Below are 25,695 nucleotides of genomic sequence, written 5' to 3'. Positions count from 1 at the left end.
AATTATAATTGTCATCCCAGCTGAGATTATAGACATAGGGGAAAATTTTCTCCCCGTCGGGGGGGTGCTGAGCGGGAGTGGGCGCAGGTGGGCGAGCAGCTGACCGCCGCCCGCGATCGGCTGCGTGCCGCCATTTTGTGTGGGCAGGCCAATTAAGGCCCGCCCAGCGTGACATGCACCCGGAAGCGCTCAGTGCTCCCTGTGCGGGTGGGGGGGAGTAGGCCGAGTTGGGGCCTGCGTTCTTTCGTGCATGCGTGCGAAAGAGCGCAGAAATCTCCCTGAGGCACAGAGCTGCCTCAGGGAGATTAGTTTGATTTTCAAAAATGTTAATAAAGAGAAAAAAAATTTAAGACATGTCCCCTCATGTGACAGTGTCACATGAGCCGGGACATGTCAATGAACTTTAACAAAAAAATTTATTTAATTTATAAACCCTTCATGAAACCTCATCCCACCCGTGGATGAGGTTTCATGATAAATGCGAAGGCCGTCTGGGCTCTTCACCTGCCCCGTCAACCTTAAGGCTGGATGGGCAGCTCAGTTAGTAATGTTAATAAGTTTTTAAATGGCTTTTGACAGTTCGGTGGGCGCACAGCCAACTCTGCTGCGCATCTGCTGAACTGAGGATCAGAATGACGTGCGGTGATGTTGGGACGCACGCCCGACGTCACCACGCATCATTTTACACGTCCCGCTCGCTGACCTTGAAGATTCCGGCCATAGAATTGAACTTGGTTTGGAACCAAGCAAGGTTCAGTTCCATAGATAAAAGCAAAATACTGCAGATGCTGGAAGTCTGAAATAAAAGCAGAAAATGCTGGAAAAACTCAACTGGTCTGTGGAGAGAGAAACAGAGTTAACGTTTCGAGTCCATATGACTCTCCTTCAGGGCTGGTTGAGTTCCACACTGGACTGTGAATTTATCAATGTTCCACCCAAGGCCACCATAATATTCTATAAATTTACGCCAGTTGACGTCATAAGCAAAATAAGTAAGGCAAATGACTGCAGGTGACAGAACTTGCTCTATAAAAATAAAGCTTGTGGTTTACCTTAACAAAGAATTTCATCCTGAGCTGAGACTGTATGTATATCGCAGCTCCCATCTCTTTCTCCAGAAGGCCCACACGACATATAATTTTCACACAGGTCACAGTGGTGCAATTCTAGTAGGAAGACAGCCTATTTTAGTCTTAAAGCACAATATAGTCTCTCAAAGTGAGACGTTTCTAAATGAATTGGAAGATAAGCAGTAAAATTTGGTCCAGTCTAAATCTAATTAACTCAAGACAAATCAAAATGAAATGACACTTTAAATCAAATGAATAGAAAATGGCAAATTATTGGTAACAATACGATATTTATCACAAGGCAGTATTTCCATAATCTTCTCCCTCAAAAAAATGGCATGTTAGAAATGAGGGTATGTTTTTCCAGTCTGGGCTCAGTTCAGGTGAAAAATTTGCGACAACCGTGTCTCATTGGTCAAGAATAAGCAAGAACTTCTGGTGTTCCAGGAACTGAAACATTTGCAAGGCAAAACAGATAGTATTGTTTGGCAACTGGATTGTTCACCAATGAAATGAAAACTATCGCTGTTGCCAGATACTATTGCATCTAACCTTGCAAGCAGATAATGTAAACCAAGGCACACAGAATCCATTCATGTCAACATTAAGTCTGGGGTCTACGTCATCATAACCCCAGAACAATTACTGATAAAAGCTGGGTGTAAATTCGGATGGTCTAAAGGGTCTATGCAGTAGGCTTGGAGAACTTACTAATAACAGACAGAGCCTAAGAGCTTATGTTTATATATTTGTTCATAAAGTTTTGTTTTATTATTTCATGGGATATGAGCATCACTGGCAAGGCTAGCATTTGTTGCTCACCGCTAATTGCCCTTGAGAAGATGATGGTGACCCACCTTCTTGAACTGCTGTAGTCCGTTTCTGTAGTGGTTTGGTACAACTGAGTGACTTTCAGAGGGCAGTTAAGAGCCAAACACATTGTGTGGGTCTGGAGTCACATATAGGCCAGACAAGATAAGGGCACTAGTGAACCAGATGGGTTTTTACAAAAGTCATGGTTACCATGACCTTTCAACTCCAACTTTATTAATTTTAATGCCACCAGCTGCTAGGATAGGATTTGAACCCATAACCTCAGAGCATTAACCTGTGGGATTCCTAGTCCAGTGGCATTACCACTACACCACCACCCCCTTATGGTACATGCAATGCTAGCTAGGCCATAATTATGGTCATTTCTAGTAGTTACCATTGCAGAAACTTGAAATATCTTTCAGGTTCCTAATCTGAGGCTGGCGTTAGGTGATGGGAGCTTACTAAGGTCTGTAGTGTAGACTGAAAAATACTGGTGTGCTGCTTCAAAGCAGGTTATAATGATACTAGTGCTGATGAATAGTATTCCATGTTGGGATGTGTAGGCAAAAAGTGTTGTTCTGGCTAAGTGGTTAAAAAACCACCAAACTAACATGCTGAACCTAAGCCAGAATTAATGAAGGGATGCATTGAATTGTTAGCTTACCCTGAGCTCTGAACATATAACCACAGGATCAGGAAACAATATGTGTAACTACAATAAGATACTGCTGCACCAATAGATCTTTTTGCAACACATAACTTCAAGTACATGAACAGCATGTGGAGGCTTGTGACAAATAGGTCAGTGTCCTCTAAGGGCACATTGGGGAAGACTTACTTGTGGACAAGTTCTGTCAGCCAAAAGCAGAGGCAACAGACTCTGCAAATTAGAAGTGCCAATGTATTAAATCTGATAGAGTAGATGAGAAAATTCTGCAGACTGACTTTATAATGACAAAAGGAAGGCTTGTTTTTATACAGTAGAATTAGGACATCAAGCTGCAAAGCCCATAGAGTTATCTTCAAATGACATTTTGATAAACATTCTCACCATATTCAAGATGGTCTCTTCCACTGAGTTTTCGAGTTTGCTGACATCTCTTTTATTTAAGTCATGACGGGAGTTCTCAGTACTTTTAGTCAGAGGGCGCATTGTACTCAATGGCTCTAGCTACAGATGAAAGAGCAGTATAAATATTCATGATTCTTGAATTCTAAGTAAAGTTAGATCATATGACTTTGAAAATCTCCTTAAAAGATAACACCTTCATGCAAAAATAGTTTTGAAAATCTTTTGTTTGGAGTGAACTAAAAGAATGCTCACTCTAATGGCTCAGCTGGTGATTACACAGCGATGCTGAGTCTTATGGGCTAGAATAACATCCTGGTTCAATCACTGACCTCTGCTGAGTTAACTAATGGCTGCTGTGCTAGGCAATGGAGATGCTACAATCAGGGCACTGAGGTTAGAGAGGCGGAAAAGAAGTAAACCATGGTTCGTGCTCTGAACTAGTGAAAGTCTTTATGATGGATAAGGATGGAACTGGGTGTCATCACTGCGTACAGCACGTAGAACCCTGCCCAAGCAACCCTTCTTCATGCCTAATGAGTCTTGGTAGAACGATCAAATGTAAAGGCCAAACAGCTAAATGTAACCTTGTCATAATGCATGCAGCATTCATAGCAATAACCAAAGGCCTCTATTAAAACTACAGCCATAGCTATAGCATGCTTGTTCTAACCACGATGGCAGGATTACCTACTTGAAGAAGGTCTAGGTAAGAGCATCAGAGCCGCTATTCCTTTAAATATAAAATCTTAATTTTAAAATAGTACCCTCGAAAGAAATCAAAGTACACTGAAGCATAAATTATTGTTATTTACAAATTTAACAAATTCTTGAAGTAGAATTTTAATGCACTACCAACAATATTGACTATTCCATCTTCCTCACATTCAAAAAGTACAAATTTTGAGAATGTAAAATCTTACCCAATTCTCAGCATCAGAAGAGTTCACAGTGCAGCTGATTCTACCCAATGGAATAATCTTAGAATTGAACAGCAGACTGTTGCCATGGAAATCTGCAGGCCAGTCCACTTCGAGCACGGCATCACTAATTGTTGATGGACCATGGTTGTGCAGCTAGGGTGAGACACAGAGGGGTTGTGTAATTTTTTTTCTTCTAAGCCATTTGACACCGTATCACTCCATGATTTTACCTCTTGACAGGAACGAGAGTAAGTCACTGTTACACCATTCTGTTAGCCCTGTAGCTCGGTACAATTATAATTCCTTTACTGCTCAAGTATCTGTCTCCTTCAATTGTTTCCGCGGCAACGACCTTAAGGCATTGTGTGTTAGACATTCTCATAGTCACTTGAGTGCCAAAGCTTTTCCTGAATAAGCTTGTTTATCTCTAATTTTTTGAATGTCTCCTCTTGTTTTGGATTCTCTTGTTAAAAGGAGGAGTAATTTCCTGTCAACTGTGCCGGTTTGTATTTCCATTTTCTCGTGCTTAGTTGTTCAACAATTTTCAGGTTAATATTGCATGTAAAATTAAATCATTTATGATAAAGCTCTCCATAATCGTGTACATGGAGCTTTGGGCCCTTTTAAAATTGACAGTAAAATGGAGCATTTTCTAACTCTCAGGGCATCCCTACAAGCACAACTGAGTCCAGTAACTCAGCTGGTGAGGACTTGCAAATGGGAATTTGCGTTCTGACACTGCATAGCATATTGAATCAGTCCATCAACCCATTCAGCCACTGCATCAATTCCTTGGTTGGAGTCATTTTGATCTTTCCTGTCCCACAGAGGGCCATTCCTCACTGAAGCTCAATCATAACTCTGGAACACCACCAGGAAACTGAAGCAAAATAGGATCCTTGTGCTTTCATGGCTTAAACATCAATTTGAAAACCAACTCCTAAAGAAAATAAAGAACGGACCAACTTTTGTGCCAAGACTTATGAGTCAATTTTCACTATAAAGGCGGGTAGCTCAAGTTGGAAAATTCCCAGACTCGACAAACCCAGCTCAATCTAAAGCACTGGATAATACACAATTTTCACTCCCAGGGATGGGTGCTGGATACAGTCAGGCTTCCCAAACTCAGAAACAGATCTTAGGTGGCCACAGGGATAGGGAAGTGCTGAGGGGGTCGGTGTTCCCATGCATCTGTTGCCATTGTTCTTCTAAGTGGTAGAGTTATGGGTTTGGAAGGTGCTGTCGAAGGGGCCTTAGTGAAGACAGTGCTTCTCTGGACTTCATCCTAGTTGTAATAAAAGCAGTTATGCCTAAAAACCATCACCCCTCAAACTATCTCATACTCCCAGCCACTCCCAATGGCCCCTCATATTCATCTTGCCAACTTAATGCCAACTCGTGCATCCCAGCCACTCCCCATATCCCCTCATATTAGCCATGCCAATTCAATGCCAACTTATAACTCAGCCACTCCCATAGCCCCTCACATTTTCCATGACAAACTAATACCAATTTATGCCACTTCTGTGCCCATTCTCCCAGTGTGCACTAAGTACATAATCAATTAGCCATATAATAACAATGGCATATGAGGAACTATTGAAAAAAAAATTGCCCACATGGAAATGTTCTTTGAAAAAAACCCGCTGTTCCAACAACCTTATAAATGTGTGAATCTGAAAGACCATTAAACTATCACTATCAGAGGCTTCAAATGCTTCACATCTCTCAACCTTGTCCAAATAAACGTTGAGACATTGACAAAAGAGATCACAAAAGGAACAATTTATCATGCACACTTAGAGATGTCAATCAACTTAATGCCTTAATTTAATTTCCACATCCAGTCATGAATGGTGGTGGACAATTAAACAACTAATTGGAGAAGGAAGCTCCACGAATATCCCCATCCTCAATATGGGGGAGCACAGCACATCAGTGCAAAAGAGAAGGCTAAGGCATTTGCAACCATCTTCAGCCAGGAATGCCAAGTGGATGATCCATTTTGGTCTCTTCCTGAGGTCCCCAGCATCACAGATGCCAGTCTTCAGCCAAATCGATTTAGTCCACATGGTATCAAGAAATGGCTGAAGGTACTGGAAAGCAACGGTGATGGGCCCTGACAACATTCTGGAAATAGTCTGAAGACTTGTGCTCTAGAACCAAACGTGCCCCTCGCCAAGCTGTTCCAATACAGCTACAACACTGGCATCTACCCAGCAATGTGGAAAATTGCCCAGGTATGTCCTATCCAAAAAAATCAGGACAAATCCAAACTGACCAATTACTGGCCCAACAGTCTACTCTCAATCATCAGCAGAGTGATGGAAGGGGTCACTGACAATGCTATCAAGTGACATATGCTCAGCAATAACCTGTTCACTGATGCTCAGTTTGGCTTCTGCCACTCAGCACGCGACAGCCTAGGTCCAAACATTGACGAAAGAGCTGAACTCAAGAGGTGAGGTGAGGCTGACTGCCCTTGACATCAAGGCAGCGTTTGACTGAGTCTGGGATAAAGGAGCCCTAGCAAAACTAGAGTTAATGGGAGCATTCAGGCTTGGTCTGATAAGTGACAAGTAACATCTGGGCCACACAAGTGCCCAGGCAATGAACATCTCCAACAAGAGAGAATCCAACCATCTCCCCTTGACATTCAATGGTATTACTATCCTTGAATCCCCCATTCTCAACATCTTGGGGGTTTACCATTGCCCAGAAACTGAACTGGACTAGCCATACAAATGCTGTGGCTACAAAAAAAGGTCGGAGGTCAGGAATTCTGTGGTGAGCATGTTGACCATCCACAAGGCACAAGTCAGGAGTGTGGTGGAATACTCTCCACTTGCCTGGATGAATACAGCTCAAACTACACTCAAGGAGCTTAAAACTGTCTAGGACAAAGCAGACCACTTGATTGGCATCACATTCACTGCTTTAAATATTCACTCCCTCCACCACTGGCGCACAGTGGCCGTAGTGTGTGCCTTGAACAAGATGCAATGCAGAAACTCACCAAGGCTCCTTCAACAGCACCTGCTAAACCCGTGACTCTACCACTTAGAAGAATGATGGCAACAAATGCATGGGAACACAACCACCTGCAAATTCCCCTCCAAGATACACACCATCCTGACTTGGAACTTGATGGCCTGAATGGCCTCCTTCCATGACGGAATATATCGCTGTTCCTTCAGTGTCGCTAGATCAAAATCCTGGAACTCCCTTCCTAACAGCACTGTGGGTGTACTTACACTATATGGACTGCAGCAGTTCAAGAAGGCAGCTCACTACCACCTTCTCAAGGGAAATTAGGGATGGGCAATAAATGCTGGCCTAGCCAGTGACGCCCACACCCTGTGAATGAATAAAATGAGATAAAATCATCAATTCACTTCACATGTCAAAACAGATTCCCTGCTAAGCTAATGTTTTTATCGGTCTGGGCTCTCAGCCAAGTGTGCATAATGAGGACAACCTGGCTGAATAAGCATGAAAGGAGCATATGTTGACATTGAGTTGGTATGAAGAGTATGAGGACCCTTGGGGAGGTAGGAAGGACATCGGTAAGATCATTTGAATGTACCTTCCAAAATGTTTCAGAACCCAGACAATGGTTCACGACTCCTCTAAGGGGATGTAAACCATGGGTCATGGAGAAGCGACCCTGACTCCACGAAAATTGCGAGGGTGTGGGAAGTGTCTAACCCCACAATGGAGTTGGCCAGGTTGGGAGTGCAGGTTCGCTACCAGCACCCTATCCCGCACCAGTGAAAATTGTTGGCAGCAGGAATCCTGCAAACTGGTCACGCTCTCCATTTTTAAACGGCTCCTGATTCCCTCTAACCCTTAGGGACAATATTATTTGTGCTCCTGACATGTGCTAATGTTGTCACAAATCAAAGATGCTATTTTATATCAACTCTTTCCAATTAATAATCAGGATTCAATTTAATTGCATTTCCCATGTGCTTTTCATATATACAAACATCACATGTCTCAAAGAAACTCAGTACAGCAAGATTACACCAGTCTAAATCACTAGGCTTTGTCAAATATGGTTCCTCCTTCAAAAACGCATGCCCATTTGAAAAAGTACATTTGGTAAGAAATGTTTCTGCTACAATTATTTTACTGAAAATTGTCAGCAAAGTGTGATCGCTTTTCTTCCCTGAAGCAACTGACCCACATCAGGGGGAGAGATCAGTTATGTAAATTTAGTGTCACACTGGGAGCTAGAAGCGATATTATTGCCATCATGCTGCTTAGTGAATAAATGCATCTTGCAGAGTGGTACTTAACCATGGAATTAGGTTTACATAGAACATAGAGCACAGAAACAGGCCAATCGACCTAACTACTCAGTGCCGGTGTTTTTAATCCACACGAGTCTCAACCTATTTTATCAACTCACCTTAGCCTCTTAGAGTATTTGTTTTCTCGTGTAACTGTCTAGTTTAATTTTGAAAGTATTATACTATTCACCTCAATTGCTTCCTGTGGTAGTGAGTTCCACATTCTAACAACTCTCTGAGTAAAATGGGATTTATTAGTAACCAATGATTCCTACCCTGCTGAAAATTCCTCCAATATCTCACCTAATCAACCCTTCCTTACTTACATGTGAAGGTTAGAAGCTAGATAGTCAGAAGCTTTTTCCCAGGGTGGAAGAGTCAATTACTAGGGGACATAGATTTAAGGTGAAAGGAGAAAACTATAGAGGAGATGTGCGGGGCAAGTTTTTTACGCAGAGGGTAGTGAGTGTCTGGAATTCGCTGCCAGAGGAGGTGGTGGAAGCAGGTACGATAATGGTGTTTAAAGGCAGCTTGACAAATACATGAATAGAATGGGAATAGAGGGATACGGGCCCCGGAAGTGCAAAATGTTTTAGTTGACGGGCAATATGATCGGCGCAGGCTTGGAGGGCCGAAGGGCCTGTTCCTGTGCTGTACTTTTCTTTGTTCTTTGTTCTTTGTTACCAGGCTACTCAAGCACAATGGGCACCAGAGCTGAACTCAACACTGTTCTCACGTGACATCAACACTGAGAGATACCTTGATTTCATTTTCCCCACCTAATCTGGGTTGCTTAGGCTCATTATTGCAAACCTATTGGCACCTTGGCTGAACTAACTCACTGGGCGCAGGATAGGGATCAAACCTGATGACTTCTGGTTACTAATAAATCCAATAGAGATATATGGAGAAATTTCTTTCCTCAAAGAGTGTTTAGAATGTGGAACTCACTACCACAGGAAATAGTTGTAGTGAATAGTGTAATGCTTTCAAAAGGAAACTAGATGGTTACATGAGAGAAAAAGATGCTGAGATTACATAGTTGGAATAGGATGAGATTTGTGTGGATTAGAAACACCAGCACTGACTGGTTGGGCCAAATAGCCTGTTTTGTGCTCCATATTCTATGTAAACATGTTTCTTTGGTTAAGGGTCACTCTGAAAGTTGCATTTGTCCACTGAGCATCATGGTAGCAATAATATTGCAACTAGGTCCCAATGTGACATCAAATTTATATACAGATAATTGATGCTTCCTCCCTGCCCCCCACCACCACCCCACCCTCCCCCCTCACCATGATTTGGAGCATTCTCAACCAGTGTACAAGGGCAGTGTCAGGAAGATATAATATTGTTATTGGAATTTATTGTAAAATAGTGGTATCTATGTCTATGTACGTGTATATGAGACTTAATTGGATTAAAGGCAGTAGGTCTGGAGGCTTTGATGTAACAAAAGATAAATTAGGTTTGAAATGTTAATTAGGTAAACATGAGGTAAGTTTAGAATGTAAGGTATAAAAGGACATTTACATATTTAAATAAACCAGACTAGATTGTTTTCAAAGGAGAGATGAAATGTGTCACCTAGCCAGGTGAAGTTCAGAAACAGTGCATTTATTTTTCCCAAAGATTACTGTTAAAATTGGTACTATGGTAAATTTTTATGATCAGGGAGATAAAGTCTAAAGACATAGTGAAACAATGGGAATTTGTATTCAAAGGGGAAAATATGTATAAAGGAGTGAATGCTGTGTGTAAGGGTATACATTTTAAGATCTAAAAAGTGTGAAATGCCTTCAGCATCTACGCCTCAAGCTGCTGTCCACAACAAACTGAAGTTAAGAAAGCTCACTTTGAATTGGATTGTTCAGGGTATCATGTTTCTTTGCCTGGGTTTTTAAAAAAATTCTATGTGTCTTACTGTTGCCTTAACAAAGGTATAACTGTGACTCAGATTAATTAGGGGATTTAGAAGTTATTATAGTAGTAATTTGTAGACATTTATATGTGCTTAAAATCATTTCTCTTATTAATAAATGTTTAACCTAATTTTGTAAAAACCTATCAGGCTTGGTGGTCTTATTATTACTGAATTCAAAGCCCGCATCTCGAAATATACAAATTGCAAAAATAGTTGTGGCAGTTGTCTCAAGCTTTCCCCTGGGATTTGAACAACTCAGCATTTACCATCAGTTGTGCCATAACAGGCAGCTTGTCCAACACAGATGGCATGATGCATGCGAAAATGGCAGTCAACTGCAACTGACATGGCCACCAAAATGCAGTACCTCAAAGTCTATCAGGTGCTGTACCTACCTCATAGGTGTGCTGCACTGTTGGCAGAGACTCATTCTTCACCACTAAAGCTGCTGGTGACTCTAGATCAATATACGGGAGGACAATTTTCTCAGGTTCCAAAGCCCTGATAGTAGAAGAAAACAGGTTATGAAGAACCTTCCAAATTTCTCTTATTTTTAATCATTTTCTTCCTTTGTTCAGTCTTCCCATAATACAGCATTCCCTGGGTCAGGCCTGGCTTAGACTCAATGCTCAATGTTGACTTGAAGGGGATTGTCTAATGTGGGGCTATTGGAAAGATGTTCCTTATTTCTCTGTACAACACAGTGTAGATTGACACCTAGAGTACTGAGCATTACATAACATGTTTAGTAACAAAGACTGCATTTAAATGAACAGAAGGAAAGTCAGGCCAGCTTCATAAGGCAACATTGTTTGCTTGATTTTCCTTTCTGTGGTACATCTAGGTGATATCCAATGTCCAAGCAGTAATGACTAATATCGACCCTTATATGCTGATTTGTGTCTGAGATGTCCAGAGCCATTCTCCAATCACGTGGCCTAGGTCAGCAGTAGCTGTTGCTCCAGACTGAACTGAAATATAATTATCAATGGAATAATGATTCCTAAAGGGTTTTCTCCAGGAAAACAGTATTCCAAAATCTGTGAAGAGCCCCAAAGAACCAAGTCCATTAGGCTTCTATTTACATCAGTGAAATTGAATGCTGAGGGCTGATGAGAAAACATTACACTTTACCTACAAGTTATCCCCAAAGCCACACACTATCCTGACTTGGATGTACATCACCATACCTGGATCTTCCATGCCTAATTGCCCTTGTTCAGAGGGCAGTTAAGAGTCAACCACATTGCTGTGGGTCTGGAGTCACATGTAGGCCAGACTAGGTAAGGACAGCAGATTAAAGGACATTAGTGAACCAGGTGGGTTTTTATGACAATCAGCAATGACTTCATGGTCATCATTAGGCTTTTAACTCCTGATTTTTATTGAATTCAAATTCCACCATCTGCTGTGGTGGGAGTTGAACCTGGGTCCCCAGGGCATTACCCTGGGTTTCTGGAATACTCATCCAGTGACTCGTCCACTATGCCACCACCTCCCCATGGGACTTCCTACCTACAGCACTGTGGGAGCACTTTCACCACACAAGCTGCAGTGGTTGATGAAGAAGATCCAAACTTCCTTAAGGGCAACTATAGAGGGGCCTTGCCACCAACGCCCACATTACAAGAATGAATTCAAAATACTGATCACTATTCCATCCTGTCCTGACAAAGCGAGGCTCATATGCTCCCTCTCATAGTTACAGCTGTGTCTTCTTGCGTGGGAAGGGTGGGGGTAGGTCCTTTGTTTGATGCTGACACCCACTTTATAATCGGCTGACAGGGAACACATTCCCAACAAGCTGTGCAGACAATTATTTCTTTTAACTCCACAATCTGAGAAAGGGGAAAAGGGCAGAGACATAAAGGTTAGGTCAGTGACCCTGTCCTTTACTGTGGGGAAGCCATATTTGCTTGGAGTACAAGGCAGGGATAGGGCCCCATCAGAGATAGATATATCCTGCAGTAACATGGGATGACAGGATTAACCCTACAGTTACAGTACCACACTCTGCTGACAGACAAACAATGTAAAAGGACGAACAAGACTAGTTCCTACTACCTTAGAACAAGCTGTGCCACAACTTGAACGGGAAACTTCAAAAGGACCACCTCACTGTGAGAGTTTTGTGAGTTCTTACTGAAAAAGAAAATTGGTATCCGGTTACAGAAGGGTAGGAGTAAGGACCCATAGTTCTATTGAAGTGACTTGTTCCCACCATCTGAATCTTGAAAATAAGTCACAGCCTTTTACTTGCATTCTCTCATGAATACGTGAATCAGGGTCAATGACAGATGAAAGTGGAAGTGGAATTTTACTGACGGTATTATGAGGTGATCGTTGAAAAGTTATTTCATTACATGATCCAGGCAATGGTATAATGCAGTGAGCTGCTGGCGATGATAAGGTAGCAATCTCAGTAAGAATGAAGCCAGAGCTCTTCAGCCATGAGATTAATCAGGGCATTGGTCTTCTTTAAATTAATATACACAATAGATATTTTGGGTCTAGTAGTGTTTTTTGGGCGGCTGGTGTCAGGGAGAACATCAATAGGAAGCATATTCTGTATCTCAACTCTCCTCACACACTGTTAAACTTTTAATTGTTCTTTTCATACACTGTACAAACCATTTCATTTATTAATTATATTTCATTCAATTAGGAAAAAATATGGGCCGTATCACAGATTTACATGTCCAGGAGCCATGCTAATCTCTTCAGTCGGGCCTGTCCTGCTCAGGATTCTTAAGTAGCCGTCAGCAGAAAGATAAGTTTTTCCATAAGATTAAGAAAAAATACCTGTCGTTGGAGGCAGCAGAATGAGAAATGAGGGTCATCGCCTTTCCCCCACCTCCGCTCTCTCCCACCATTGCCAACACCAACCCCCTCTCCTGAGATTCATCTTTCTGCCATTGTGGGTGAGGCAAATGTCATGACATTTGCCACCCTCATTGTGCGAGCTGCCAGTGGAGGGCTGAGAGGTTCCGAGAGCTCACACAAAAAAAATGTTAATGAGGCCCAATGCCCATTTTTCCACCTCAGTATTCTAAACATAAGACCTTCCATAGGGAAAGGGTTGTATTCCTCTGTTCGTACTTAATTGTCCTAGGGATATACCCTAACTCTTTATTTACTTTTATAGGCGCCTGGCAACAAAGATTCACGCACTATAATACGCAGGATCTTCTCCCTCTTAGCAATTTTGAGCATAAAACACTGCTTGGTACACATTTCCTTGGTGTTGCCTCCTATTGAAATGCATTACACTACAATTTGCCTGTTTTAAAGATGTCTGCCAGGTAAGGATTTATTTTCCCCCATCACATTTACATCTGCCCACAACCTTTTTCCCTCGTCCAAAACATTGATAAAGATGGTCAGGTACAACAGCCCCAGAACTGATCTTGCGCAACTCCTCTTGTGATAGGCCCCAATCTGCCTTTTGCAATGCAACCGATTTCTTCACCAACCCCAAATCTTCCCACCAGTTACACAGGACAGATCTCTTTATGAGGAATCTTGTCAACAGCTTTCTTGAAATTAGGATATTCAATGCCAACCAGCTTTCCAGCGCCCAGCAATTTGATAACGTCTTCAAGAATATTCAGTTTAGTTGGTGCCTCACCTCGGGCACTGTCCCCTACCTTTTAAACTTGTCATTAATCCGCAAGTAAATGCGCTCTGTCTAAGTATTGTCCTGTCTAAGTATTGTTCCATCTCTATGCCCCCTTTCCTTTCAAAAATCCTGAATTTATTTTCACCTCTCAAATCAGTGCCTATCTCTTCCCAGTTTGAATCACTCCAATGAGTGGTGCTTTATCCCACTGCAACGTCTCTTCAGCCTACAACATAATTGACCGCACCTCTTTTAATGTTTCTTCTCCATGTTCTAGCTCAGTGGGACTGGCCTCCCTTGGTTTCATTCTTGCCTATTCAAGCATTATCATTTCATCCTCTTCTATATGCTGCAACTCTGTGGAATCATCTGAAACTATGGCGTTTGTTCTCTCTATATATAACTTGGTCCAGGTTTTGCACTAGTAAGGACAGCGAAACTGTCAGGGTTCACCATCACTATTTCACTGAAACTGACAGAAACTTCTGTAATACCCTAATGCGCAGTTAAATGAAGAAACCCAGGAGTTGTTGCCAGTGATCCTATGCTCCCCCATGGAGGTCCTGTTGAAGTTCACCCAGTCTGCAATCAATTAGAAATCACTGAACTGATGAAAACTTTCCCTTTTACCCTGTTAGTCTTGCTGTAAAAACCTTTGAAAAAAGTTATAGCTTGTTGAATACTGGGTTTTAAATGGTGTAGTTGTGTAAGTACTACTACAGCCTCACTCTCCCTGAAAATCAAATTTTATATTTGTGAAATATCAAATTTCCCCATTGTGAGAAAAAAATATTGATTTTTAAAGCAATTTTTATATTTAAAGAATTTGTTTGTGATATTTCAGCTTCTACTTTAATTATGTGTATGTCTAATTATTTATTTTACTCCCTGTAAAATGCTAATTAGAAGTGAAAAGTGTCGTGTCTTTTACCTCCCGCTTTGCTGTCTGTGAGAATACTGCTGCTTACCCTCCTTGATGACATGACCGTTTCTGGACACCTGGAAATCCTCTAGGCTTGGCATCAGATTCAAACTGACATCAGGAGAGGTAGAAATCCATGCCACAGAGATCGCTCGATCTTTCCAAGCACCTTTGAGGTCAGCGGCGTGCATAGTCAATTCGCTGATTGCAGACTCCAAGCCCTTACGTGTTATTGTGATCAATGAGGTGGCTTTGCTAAAGCTGGAGTTTGCCCATTAATCTTTTCAGGGGGGCAGACCAGATTGCATGGATGTACTGTCAATCTAAGGAGATGTGACCTCATACGGTCCTTCTCCTGCATTGTTGCAAATGCTAGGCAATCTTGCAGGAGAAATTTTTGACCTGTGCCATATCTCAGCAACCTTTTCTGCAGATTCTCACTGTTCCATCACAAGCAGAAAAGAAACCATAACCCCTTCCTGCTAAGAGTTGTTGCCTGGCTGGATGTCCCACCCCCTTGCCCTGGCTTAAGCTTCCCCTCCACATATTTTTCTTGCCCGGACAGCATATTTATAGAAGTTGGCCAGCACAGGCTCAGTTTTGCTGCCTTTTACAAAAACAAGGGCTTATAGGCGTCATGGCCTTTGATCAGATTTGCATGTTCTAGTCCTTTCATTGCTGCCTCTGTCTTGTTTACCTTTTAATCTGCATGCTGAATGTGACACTCTCCACCTGCTCCAAGCTGTGCACCGTGAAATGGAGCCCCGCAGACAACTAAGAGCAACAAAAGAGATAGGGCGTCTTTATTGTCATCGCAGCTGTTTCAGTAAAGAGGCCAGCTGTTTAGCATAGAAATAAAGCCAAGCAGCAATTAATAATCAACACACAGCGAAGCAAATAATCCAGGTTTTGATTAATATTTTAAGTAACAACACCGAGTTTTATTTTACAGTCAGCCTCTCAGTGAGACCCTGAGGTTTTATCAGACGACTTGTCATGACAACCCGAAGCTCTGGTTCAGCACGGGCTGGTTAACTGTAAAGTCACTCAATCTCCAGGGACATGCGGGGTTCATGTTTAAAATGTCCACATGTAAAAAGGGACATAATGCTAAATCATCGTCCATGAAGCATTCACGCACTAAGATAAACTAATCTTCAGCGGTTGCATTTAAACGGTTGATGTGTATTTTTTTTTAATCAAGCCTCAATAAAAGGGGAGTGGGATTCACCAGTTGGATGATTCAGTGGATAAATACACCACCTCATGAGCCATACAGTTCAGGAAGGTTTGGGTTCCAACGTTGGGCTCTGCTGAGATAGTGTGCTGCAGCCTGGGTGAAAGTTCGAGAATTACAATCATTCCTGTACTAGTCAGGAGATGCAAAGAGCAAAAATCAACTAGGATTTTATTTCATTTATTCTTGAGATTGGATGGCACTGACACTTATTGCCCAGACATAGTTGCCCTTGAGAAGGTGGTGCTGGGCTGCCTTCTTGCACTGCTGTAGTCCGATTGGTATTTAGTGAGTCCTCCTGGGAAATACATGTGGAATATCAGACTCAACAGTGATGCACCTTCCATACCCCAAGACGTGGTCACTGGCTGGCATGGTCATATGGTGAGGGGAGATGGGGTCGGTGGGGGGTGGTGGAAATCAGTGCCATGGAACCAGTGCCCAGCAACAGCAAGAGAAAAAAATTAGGGAAAATATTGGGATAAATTAATTATCTATATACTGTGGTACATCTAGTGTTATGCACTTCCTCTGGATTCATCTATCACCTTGAGCAGCGCTGCATTAAATTGGAATCTGTAAATAGAATCACGGTTAGATATTCTGCAGGCCTTACCTTCACGCCATGTTTCATGGGGTTACCGAGGTCACAGACCACTACTTGAGTGCCATTCTCCACTTTTGGGTTACAGCTCAGCTTAGTGAGGTCCTTAAAGAAAGAAATACACAAATTATGTATTATGAAGACAACGAAGAGTTAGTAAAATAAGCTGGCACGCTGGAAATGAACCCACCGGTATCTTGACAAAGATGTAAAGGCCATAAATGGTTTTATACAGGAATTGTGCAGCCATAAATTTCAAGCTGCAGAGATCATTCTTTGCAAATAGATATCAAAGGTTGCCACACCTTCACTGCCCAGTGTTAATCCATACTTCAGGGTCATTGGCTGAGTGTGATACTGAGCTTCCCCTCATTGCAGGGATCAGTAACTCCTCCCAGCCACTGCCCAATAATCTCATCAGCACTCAATTTTTAATTAACAATGTTTACAAACTGTGCCAAAACACAAAGGTTTTTCACCCTGCTTCTTGTGAATGTGCCAACCCATGTAATGGTTTACGGAAGTGAAGGCTCCAGGCACTGTTCAGTAGCGCAGCTATTCTCTATGTGTGAATGTTGTTGTGTGTTGGTCATTGAACAATGGAGGGCATCACCCATTACTCCAAACACACATTTCCAGCTGGAGTTGATGGATAGTGTTTGGCAGCAGGAAATGTGGCTGATTTCTCCCCCTTCCCCTCTAGCCTAAGAATGGGGAGGTCAGCAATAGCATCATCCCACTGCTCCCTGGCTGAGAACAGCGTATGGATCAAATGTAGGATCTTGCATCGTCCTGTCCCACAGTGAGGAAACTCTTTCGAGTTACCAACAGTCACAGATTGCAACTTCTTTCGAGTACAATCACAGTTCTTGGTTTTCCAGGAGTGGGACATGAACCCACAACCCTCTGATTCAAAGGCGAGGGTGCTATGAACTGAGCCACAGCTGACACCTCCTCCCACAGTGAGGGGACTCTTTCGAGTCATCAACAGTCACAGATTGCAACTCTTTCAAGTACAATCACAGTTCTTGGTTTCCGGGAGTGGGACATGAACCCACAACCCTCTGATTCAAAGGCGAGGGTGCTATGAACTGAGCCACAGCTGACACCTCCTCCCACAGTGAGGAACTGGAACTGATTTTCCACAGTTACAAATGATGATGCCACATGTAACAAGGTCACTATAACTAATGCAATGTTGTCCAAATCAGGCGGTGTTTTGTATCGAAGCACCTGGACCATTTCCAGGTGGATTCAAACTAACTCAATAGTCATGAGAGATCTTTCAAATTGTCCGCAGTTGGAGACAAGTAATGTGTAGTAATAAGAAGTTAAACAAACAAGCAGCAAAGGACTTATGTAAAAAATTAGTGGAGGATTCTGAAGTCAACACTACCTGAGGCCAGGCCAGTGGATGACTCAACTTCTGCTTAACTTGACAAATCAGTGATCCACACCTACTATCCAAGAACTGCAAAGCAGCAGCAACTTCTGAGCTGGAGATGCACCAAGAGTACCACCCAACTTTCACATAATAAGATCTTTAGACTACTCTGTGAGAGGAAGGTGATTTCACCAGGGGGGCTGCTCGCTTCCAAGGACTCGTATCTTTTGGCAGACTGTCAGCAAGAAGACCAACTGAACAAAATCAATCAGGGTTTGGCAGTTGCATTTGTTCTCTGCTACTTTGATGCAACTTGAACAGGAGTGGTTTGCTGGCATGTGTAGTATATATATCTAGTATATGTGTAGTACATTGCAAGATCTGAGCATTTTGTTATATCGCCCTCTCTACTGCTTTCTCTGTTAGAGGGTGTAAATAAAGTTAATTTATTAATGGCTGCCTGCAGTTGAGCATTTATTAGTCTTACTCAGTGCAATACACGAGAGAAAGCTGGTAACAAAAATGGAATGGACTTCTTTCTTACATTTCATTTGAGAAATTAAGGACTGAAGAATATTGTGACACATTTTTGGAACTTCTAAAGTCGATTTTGAGGAAGTTAGGGCATTTTGAAAGATTTCTCTGTGTGTGCACATTATATTCAGATACACTGTGAGGCAACATGGTGCAATATTGTAAAAATGGTACTGCAGGCATATGTAGGGACAATGGGGAAATTCAACCCTAACAGAGAGGGCAGGTAATTACGAATGAAAGTTACACATTTGGCTGAAAGAAAATAAAATAAGAGATGAGGATAAAGTAAATGTTTTCCTCACCAAGATGGGGCTAAATGTTTTTGAGGTGGTGTCTAACCAATGTTGCCTGTGAGGACCCAGCACCATGGACTATGCTGGAATTAATGACTTTCTGGACTCATATTATGGCAAACTAAGAATGAAATTGCGTTGAGAGTTATGTTCCATCAAAGGAAGCATTTGACAAGTGAGTCTGTTCCAAATTACGTTCTCGAATTGAAGAAACTCTCTCGTCACTGTGGGTATGGCATGAACTTAGAAATTGACCTTAGAGACACATTCGTAGCAGGCTGAAAGAACAATAAAACCCAGGCCAGGCTTTTGAGTAATGGCAATAAGTTGATGTGGAAGGAGGCCTGCGATGAGGCCACAGCCATGGAAATGCCAGAAAGCAATAGTTGCAAATTCTAAGGGGTTCTTTGCATGAGCTGGCAGGGGAGGTGCACTGGAGTTCAGTGAGATCCAGGCCACGGCAGCCAAGTTCATAGATTCAGAATCAAAAAGTTGGATTTTACTGTTGCCAGGGTAGCCACCAACAATTGAAATGTCCCCACTCCCAGTCCAAGTGCTGTGCCCATGGGAAAGTCTGTCACGTCCAGATGGGAGAAATAGAGGAAATGGCAAAGGTCCAAGACGGAGCCATGCACCAGGTTATGATAGGTCTAAAACTTGTTTAAAGAGTTTGAAAATCTTCAAATGCATATATGATAGATGTGGAATCAGAAGTTGATGTTGTTGAGCAGGAAGATCAAGAGTATGGCATTAAAGCTAAAAAACACAAGTGCTGCTTCATGGTGTCAAGTGTAACATACCTGGGTCACCAAATAGATGGTGAAGATATCCATCCAAAGCAGGAGAAGATGGATGGATTTTGAAAGCAAAGAGACCAGGCAACAAAGAAGAACTTAGAACATTCAAAGGGATTATTGTGCATTCTAAGTTTATCCTGGACTTAGTTAACACATTCGCTCCAGCGTGTTAACTGCTCAGTGATGGAATAGATTGAGAGTGGTCTGTGGAGTGTCAGTAAGCAGAAGACAAAGTGAAGATGAGCCATGATACACGAGGCATGAAACTTAGTGAGATCAGTGCTGGTCAGAAGATCACAATGAAAAACCAGCAAGGTGATAAGAAGTATGTGATTGGAGTTGTTGTAGAGAGGCTAGGTACATTCGCATATCTGGTGAAGATTGTAGACAGACTCCATCAGTGTCATGTAGACCATTTGCTTGAAAGAGGAAATCTGACAAAGGGAGAGCATGAGAAACCTCCTATAGTCCAAATTCCTCCTCCGGCCCAAAGTGAAAGTCGGAAAGAAAGTGAAAATCAAAAAGAAATTGAAAGTTTGCCAGTATTACAGAATCCACCGAGAGCAGAGTCAAGCTAATGGAAATGGAAGAAGATACACAGGCAAAAAGAAGCCAGATAGGTTAATTGAAAATATTTAGAAAGGAAGAAGAAGCAAGCTGTTAGTTTCATTCTTTCTAGTCAACTGATGATATTTTTGTTAAACATATACTGGGGTTAAGGAAAACTTTTTTTTTACTCCACAATTTATTCTGGTAGCATCAATGATATATGATTTGTTTATGATTACAGTAAAACCAAGTATGCAACCCAACTTGTTAAATTATAGATATTGTTGATGTGGGTTCAGTCATATTGTATTCTGGGAAATTATGTACATATACCACTTTACATTTTAATGTGTAAGTTGTTTTTAGTGGGGAAGGAGTGTAGTATACAGCAAGAGCTGAGCATTTTGTTATATTACCCTCTCTGCTGTTGGGGAGGTGTAAATAAAGTTAGTTCAATAATGGCTGCCTGCAATTCCATTACTTTACTGATAATGGAGAGTAAACTGATGGGGTGGTAATTGGCTGGGTTGGATTTGTCCTGCTTTTGATGTACAGGATATATCTGGACAATTTTAGATGCCAATGTTGTAGCTGTACTAGAACAACTTGGCTAGAGGCACGGCAAGTTCTGGAGCACAAGTTTTCAATACTATTGCTAGAATATTGTGAAGGCCCGTAGCCTTTGCAGTATCCGGTACCTTCAGCCATTCCTTGATATCACATGGAGTGAATCGAATTGGCTGAAGACTTGCATCTGTGATGCTGGGGGCCTCGGGAGGAGGCTAAGATGGATCATCCCCTCAGCACTTCTGGCTGAAGACTGTAGCAAATGCTTCAGCCTTATCTTTTGCACTCATGTGCTGGGCTCCTCCATCATTGTGGATGGGGATATTTGTCGAGCCTCCTCCTCCAGTGAGTTGTTTACTTGTCCACCACCATTCACAACTGGATGTGGCAGGACTGCAGAGTTTAGATCTGATCCATTTGTGAGATTGCTTAGCTCTGTTTATCACTTGCTGCTTATGCTGTTTGGCACGCAAGTAGTCCTATGTTATAGCTTCACCAGGTTGACACCTTATTTTTAGGTAGGCCTGGTGCTGCTCCTGGCATGCCCTCCTGCACTCTTCATTGAACTAGGGTTGACCCCCTGTCTTGATAGTAATGGTAGAGTGGGGGATATGCCGGGCCATGAGGTTACAGATTGTGTTCGAGTATAATTCTGCTGCTGCTGATGGTCCACAGCACCTCATGAATGCCCAGTCTTGAGTTGCTAGATCTGTTCGAAATCTTTCCCATATTTAGCATGGTGGTAGTGCCACACAACACGATGAAGGGTATCCTCAATGTGAAGGCGGGACTTCGTCTCCACTATGGCTGTGCGGTGGTCACTCCTACCGATGCTGTCATGGACAGATGTATCTGCGTCAGGCAGGTTGGTAAGGATGAGGTCAAGTATGTTTTTCCCTCTTGTTGGTTCCCTTACCAACTGCTGAAGATATGTCATTTAGGACTCGGCCAGCTCGGTCAGTGGTGGTACTACCGAGCCACTCTTGGAGATGGACATTGAAGTCCCCCACCCAGAATACATTCTGCGCCCTTGCCACCCCCAATGCTTCCTCCAAGTGGTGTTCAACATGGAGGACTATTGATTCATCAGCTGAGGGAGGGCGGTACGTGGTAATCAGCAGGAGGTTTCCTTGCCCATGTTTGACCTGATGTCATGAGACTTCATGGGGTCCAGAGTCAATGTTGAGGACTCCCAGGGCAACTCCTTCCCGACTGTATACCACTGTGCCGCCACCTCTGCTGGGCCTTTCCTGCTGGTGGGACAGAGCATTGCTTTGGGTCTGGAGTCACGTGTAGGCTAGACCAGGTGAGGACGACAGATTTCCTTCCCTAAAGGGCATCAGTAAATTAGATGGGTTTTTACAACAATCGACAATGGTTTCATGGTCATCATCAGACTTTTAATTCCAGATTTTAAAAAAAATTGAATTCAAATTCCAGCATCTGCCATGGTGGGTTCCAAACCCGGGTCCCCAGAGCATTCCCCAGGGTCTCTGGATTACTAGTCCAGTGACAATACCATTATGCCATCACCTCCCCACTGAAGCTGATGAACAAAGCATCCTAAAATATATTTTAAAAAGCAAGGAGAATGTAATTAGCCTCTAATTTATTTCAAGGTACACTTATTAGCAGCTACAGAACTTTGTGACCTTAAAGGAACAGCTAAATTAACACAAATTGACCTTAAAAGTAGAAGAATATGTTACGTGTTAAGTCTTCTCCCTTTAAACCAATGCAATCTTCAAAGTACCCTGAGCAATGCCAATGGGAATGTACCAGTGAACAGCAAAGTATGACATTTGATGACCATCCCATAAGATCAACCCTGCAAGTGTATAATGTAGTTAAGCTCACTAAAAGGTTAGTGAATGGAGCCCTGTACAATATATACATAAAGCAATGGCACTGGTCATACCTTATGATCCCGCACAACATTAATGAAGTCCACTTGTGGAGGGATGGCGATGTGCAGTTCTGTCTCATAGGCTCCTTCTCCATGATTGGCTGCATGGGTAACCACAGTAAGTGGATTTAAGTCACCAGCCATCAGAACTTTCTTATCTCTGTGGAATGATTGAGAGAAACTCAGTCATAAATGGCTCTTTGGTTTCCTCATCCATCAGAAACATGGAGATCCAGAGTGAGGTGAGGATTCCTCCAACAGGTATCTTTATTTCCTTTCATTCTCCCTCTGTCCCTTCTGAGAATTTTTCTGGGACTGATGCCTTGGCCAAGTGGCCATTTGCCAAGCCTGGACCAAAACAGTGATTGTCAACAAGCTATCTGACTCTGGGGTCTCAATCCCGTCCACTCACACCTCCTCTCCAACAGGAGTCACTGGACAGCGAATCAGAAACAGGAGCAACTGGTGGATTTCTCAGCTCCTGAATCCAGGTATTGATCTGGTCATTGACAGTGTCGCCAGTGCCCCCCAGGCTGAGATCAGGTAACTTAGCATAGGCCAAAACGATGCCATTTGGAATTGCTTTGCACTGTGTGGTGCATTTGGTGATTGTGAAATCTTAGCTGTGGCATTGGAGTGGGCGCTAAGTGGAAACGTGGCACTTCTGACAAGCCGGGAGGGCGAAACCTCCGAATGCCTGAATCCAGGGCACCACTAGAGGCCAAAGATCAGGTCACTGAACTCTGTGTCCAGTACAGGATGGGCTGTGACTCTGGAATACAAATAAAGTGGGAGAAAATAAAAGAAAAGGGGCACTGGTTCTCTGAAAAAATATTTGGAAACCTTTTTCTTAGGAGAAAAGCCAGAATGGATATTTTCATCATTGTGTAAAAACAACGACTTGCACTTATATAGCACCTTTACCATAGCAAGGTGCTTCACAGGAGTGTCATTAATCCAAATTTGACACCAAGCCGCACAAGGAGATATTAGGACTGGAGACCAAAGAGTTGGTCAAAGAGGTAGGTTTTCAGGACTGTGATAAAGGAGGAAGGGGAAGGTAGGGAGGTGGAGAGGGTTAGGATGGAAATTCCAGAGTGTAGGACCTACTGAGCTGAAGGTACATCTGCCAATGGTGGTGCAAAAAAAAATCATCACAATCTGATCGTGTGTTTCAACACGATTTACATTAAAAGCCACAATGTTTGTAAGTAAGCAGGTAACACGTCTTCAGATACACATTTTCATGAAGGTTATGCCTTTTTAAAAAATAGAAATGATCGGAGACCACAAGGAAATTAGGAATGCATTTGGCTCATTTTATAATTAAAATATCTCCGTACGATCCTTACTCTACACTGCAAATCTCAAACACGTTCATTAAAGTTTGATCAAAGGACCTTAGAGAGGTGATGTATCCCTGGTCAGTAATTATTTATGCCTTTCAGCAGGGGACTGTTTTTGAATATTTGTAGGGGGAGCGGCCATTGGGGTATAGCCCAGAATGAGAAGCAAAAGGCTGAAACAGACTTACGCTGTGGCAGTCAGGTTGAGATCTGGGATACACACTCCATCGTTTCCACAGTCTAGGAGAATACGAGTCTGCGGCAGAGAGAGAACAAGATACCCGGTCACTTTTTCAAATTTCTTATCCTAATTTCCACTCTTTATGATTCGAGCTGTGTGGCGACTGGAGGAAGAAGACAGAGTGGGACAGGAAACTTGGCGCATCAGTGAATAAGGTCCATGCAAAGAATAGTGACGTAAAAAAATTAAAGGTTTTTTTAATCAGAATTAATGACGCATTTGTAATAGGATTGATAAACTAGTGGCGCAAATAGAGGTAAATGGATTAGATATTATTGCTCGTACAAGTTAACCAAGGCTGGAAAATAAATATACCATGGCACACAACATTTCAAAAAGAAAAAGAGAAGGAATAGCCCTGCTAGGAAAAGGATGACATAAGGACAGTAGTAAGAAAGGATCTTGGATCAGGAGACCTGGAAATAGAATCCATTGGGGTGGAGATTAGGAAGAACAAGGTTCAGGAAACACGGGTGGCAGTAGTTTATAGGTCCCCTAACAGTAGTTATACAACTGGACGAAGCTTTAGGCAAGAAATAATTGGAGCTTGTAACAAAGGCATTGCGATAATCACGGGAGAATTTAATCTACATAAGGCTGGACAAATCAAATGAGCAAAGATAGCCCAGAAGACGAATTTACAGAATGCTTTTCACGGAAACTTCTAGAACAACACATTGTGGAACCAACTATGGGCAAAGCTATTTTAGATCTAGTCTTGTACAATGAGGCAGGGTTAATTAGTAATCTCATTGTAAAAGATTCCCTGGAAAAAAGTGATCATAATACAATTTAATTCCATATTAAGTTTGAGGGCAACATGCTTGAGTCCAAAACAAGAATCTTAAATTTAAACAAGGCTAATTACAGAGGTATCAGGGGAGAAACAGCAGCTAAGCGTACTTGCGCAAATAAAGGTGTGGTGTGAAATAAACACTGGGGGAAAATTTGAGCAATTATTCAAAATATTCAAATAAAATGCAAAAAAAAACTCAGCGAGAAAGATCCATCGTGGCTTACGGGGAAAGTTAGGGATGATATTATATTACAGAACCTTGTGATATTGAGGATAAGCTTCAGGATTGGGAGAGCTTTAGAAACCTGCAAAGGGTGAGCAAAATTGTTGATAAGAAGGGAAAAGTGAAATATATGAGGGTAAACTAACCAGGAATATAAAAGCAGGTTGTAAGAGCTTTTATAACTATATAAAAAGAAGTAAAGTAGCTGAAGTCTGGGAGGCAGAGACAGGATAATTCGCCAAGAGGAACGAGGAAATGGCAGAGACAGCGAACAAATATTTTGTGTCTTGTCTTCATAGTCAACGACACAAAACACAAGCCAGAAATAGAGAGGAAAAATATTAGAGGATCTTAAGGGACTAAAAGCTGATAATTCCCCAGGACCTGAAGGCCAACATCATTGGGCTCTGAAAGGGATAGCTGCGAGTTAGTGGATTAACTGGTTATCATTTTCTAAAAGTCTCTAGGTTCAAGGGTGACCCCCAGCAGATTGGAAGTTAGCAAATGTAACACTGCTATTCAAAAAAGGAGGGAGGGGGAGAACAGGGAACTTCAGGCCAGTTAGCCTAACATCAGG

At 42.3% G+C, this 25,695-nt stretch overlaps 1 protein-coding gene across 1 annotated transcript in view; it reads right to left on the bottom strand.

Moving 5' to 3' along the window:
• The window catches only part of LOC144668040 (integrin alpha-8-like), a 156,726-nt gene that overhangs the window by 17,275 nt on the left and 113,756 nt on the right, over positions 1–25,695 (bottom strand). The window contains exons 19-27 of the mRNA XM_078529771.1: positions 24,047–24,114; positions 22,525–22,672; positions 16,492–16,584; positions 15,336–15,412; positions 12,162–12,239; positions 10,493–10,598; positions 3,879–4,031; positions 2,938–3,057; positions 1,053–1,166 (exon numbers count right to left, since the gene is read on the bottom strand). Of these exons, the coding sequence (XP_078385897.1) occupies positions 1,053–1,166; positions 2,938–3,057; positions 3,879–4,031; positions 10,493–10,598; positions 12,162–12,239; positions 15,336–15,412; positions 16,492–16,584; positions 22,525–22,672; positions 24,047–24,114 (957 nt within the window). The remainder of the gene's footprint in view (positions 1–1,052; positions 1,167–2,937; positions 3,058–3,878; positions 4,032–10,492; positions 10,599–12,161; positions 12,240–15,335; positions 15,413–16,491; positions 16,585–22,524; positions 22,673–24,046; positions 24,115–25,695) is intronic.

This window comes from Cetorhinus maximus, chromosome 25 (genome assembly GCF_964194155.1).
Source record: "Cetorhinus maximus chromosome 25, sCetMax3.hap1.1, whole genome shotgun sequence".
Classification (NCBI taxonomy): domain Eukaryota; kingdom Metazoa; phylum Chordata; class Chondrichthyes; order Lamniformes; family Cetorhinidae; genus Cetorhinus; species Cetorhinus maximus.
The sequence above is the reverse complement of the archived record's forward strand: the minus strand, read 5'-3'. Positions and strand labels throughout refer to the sequence as shown.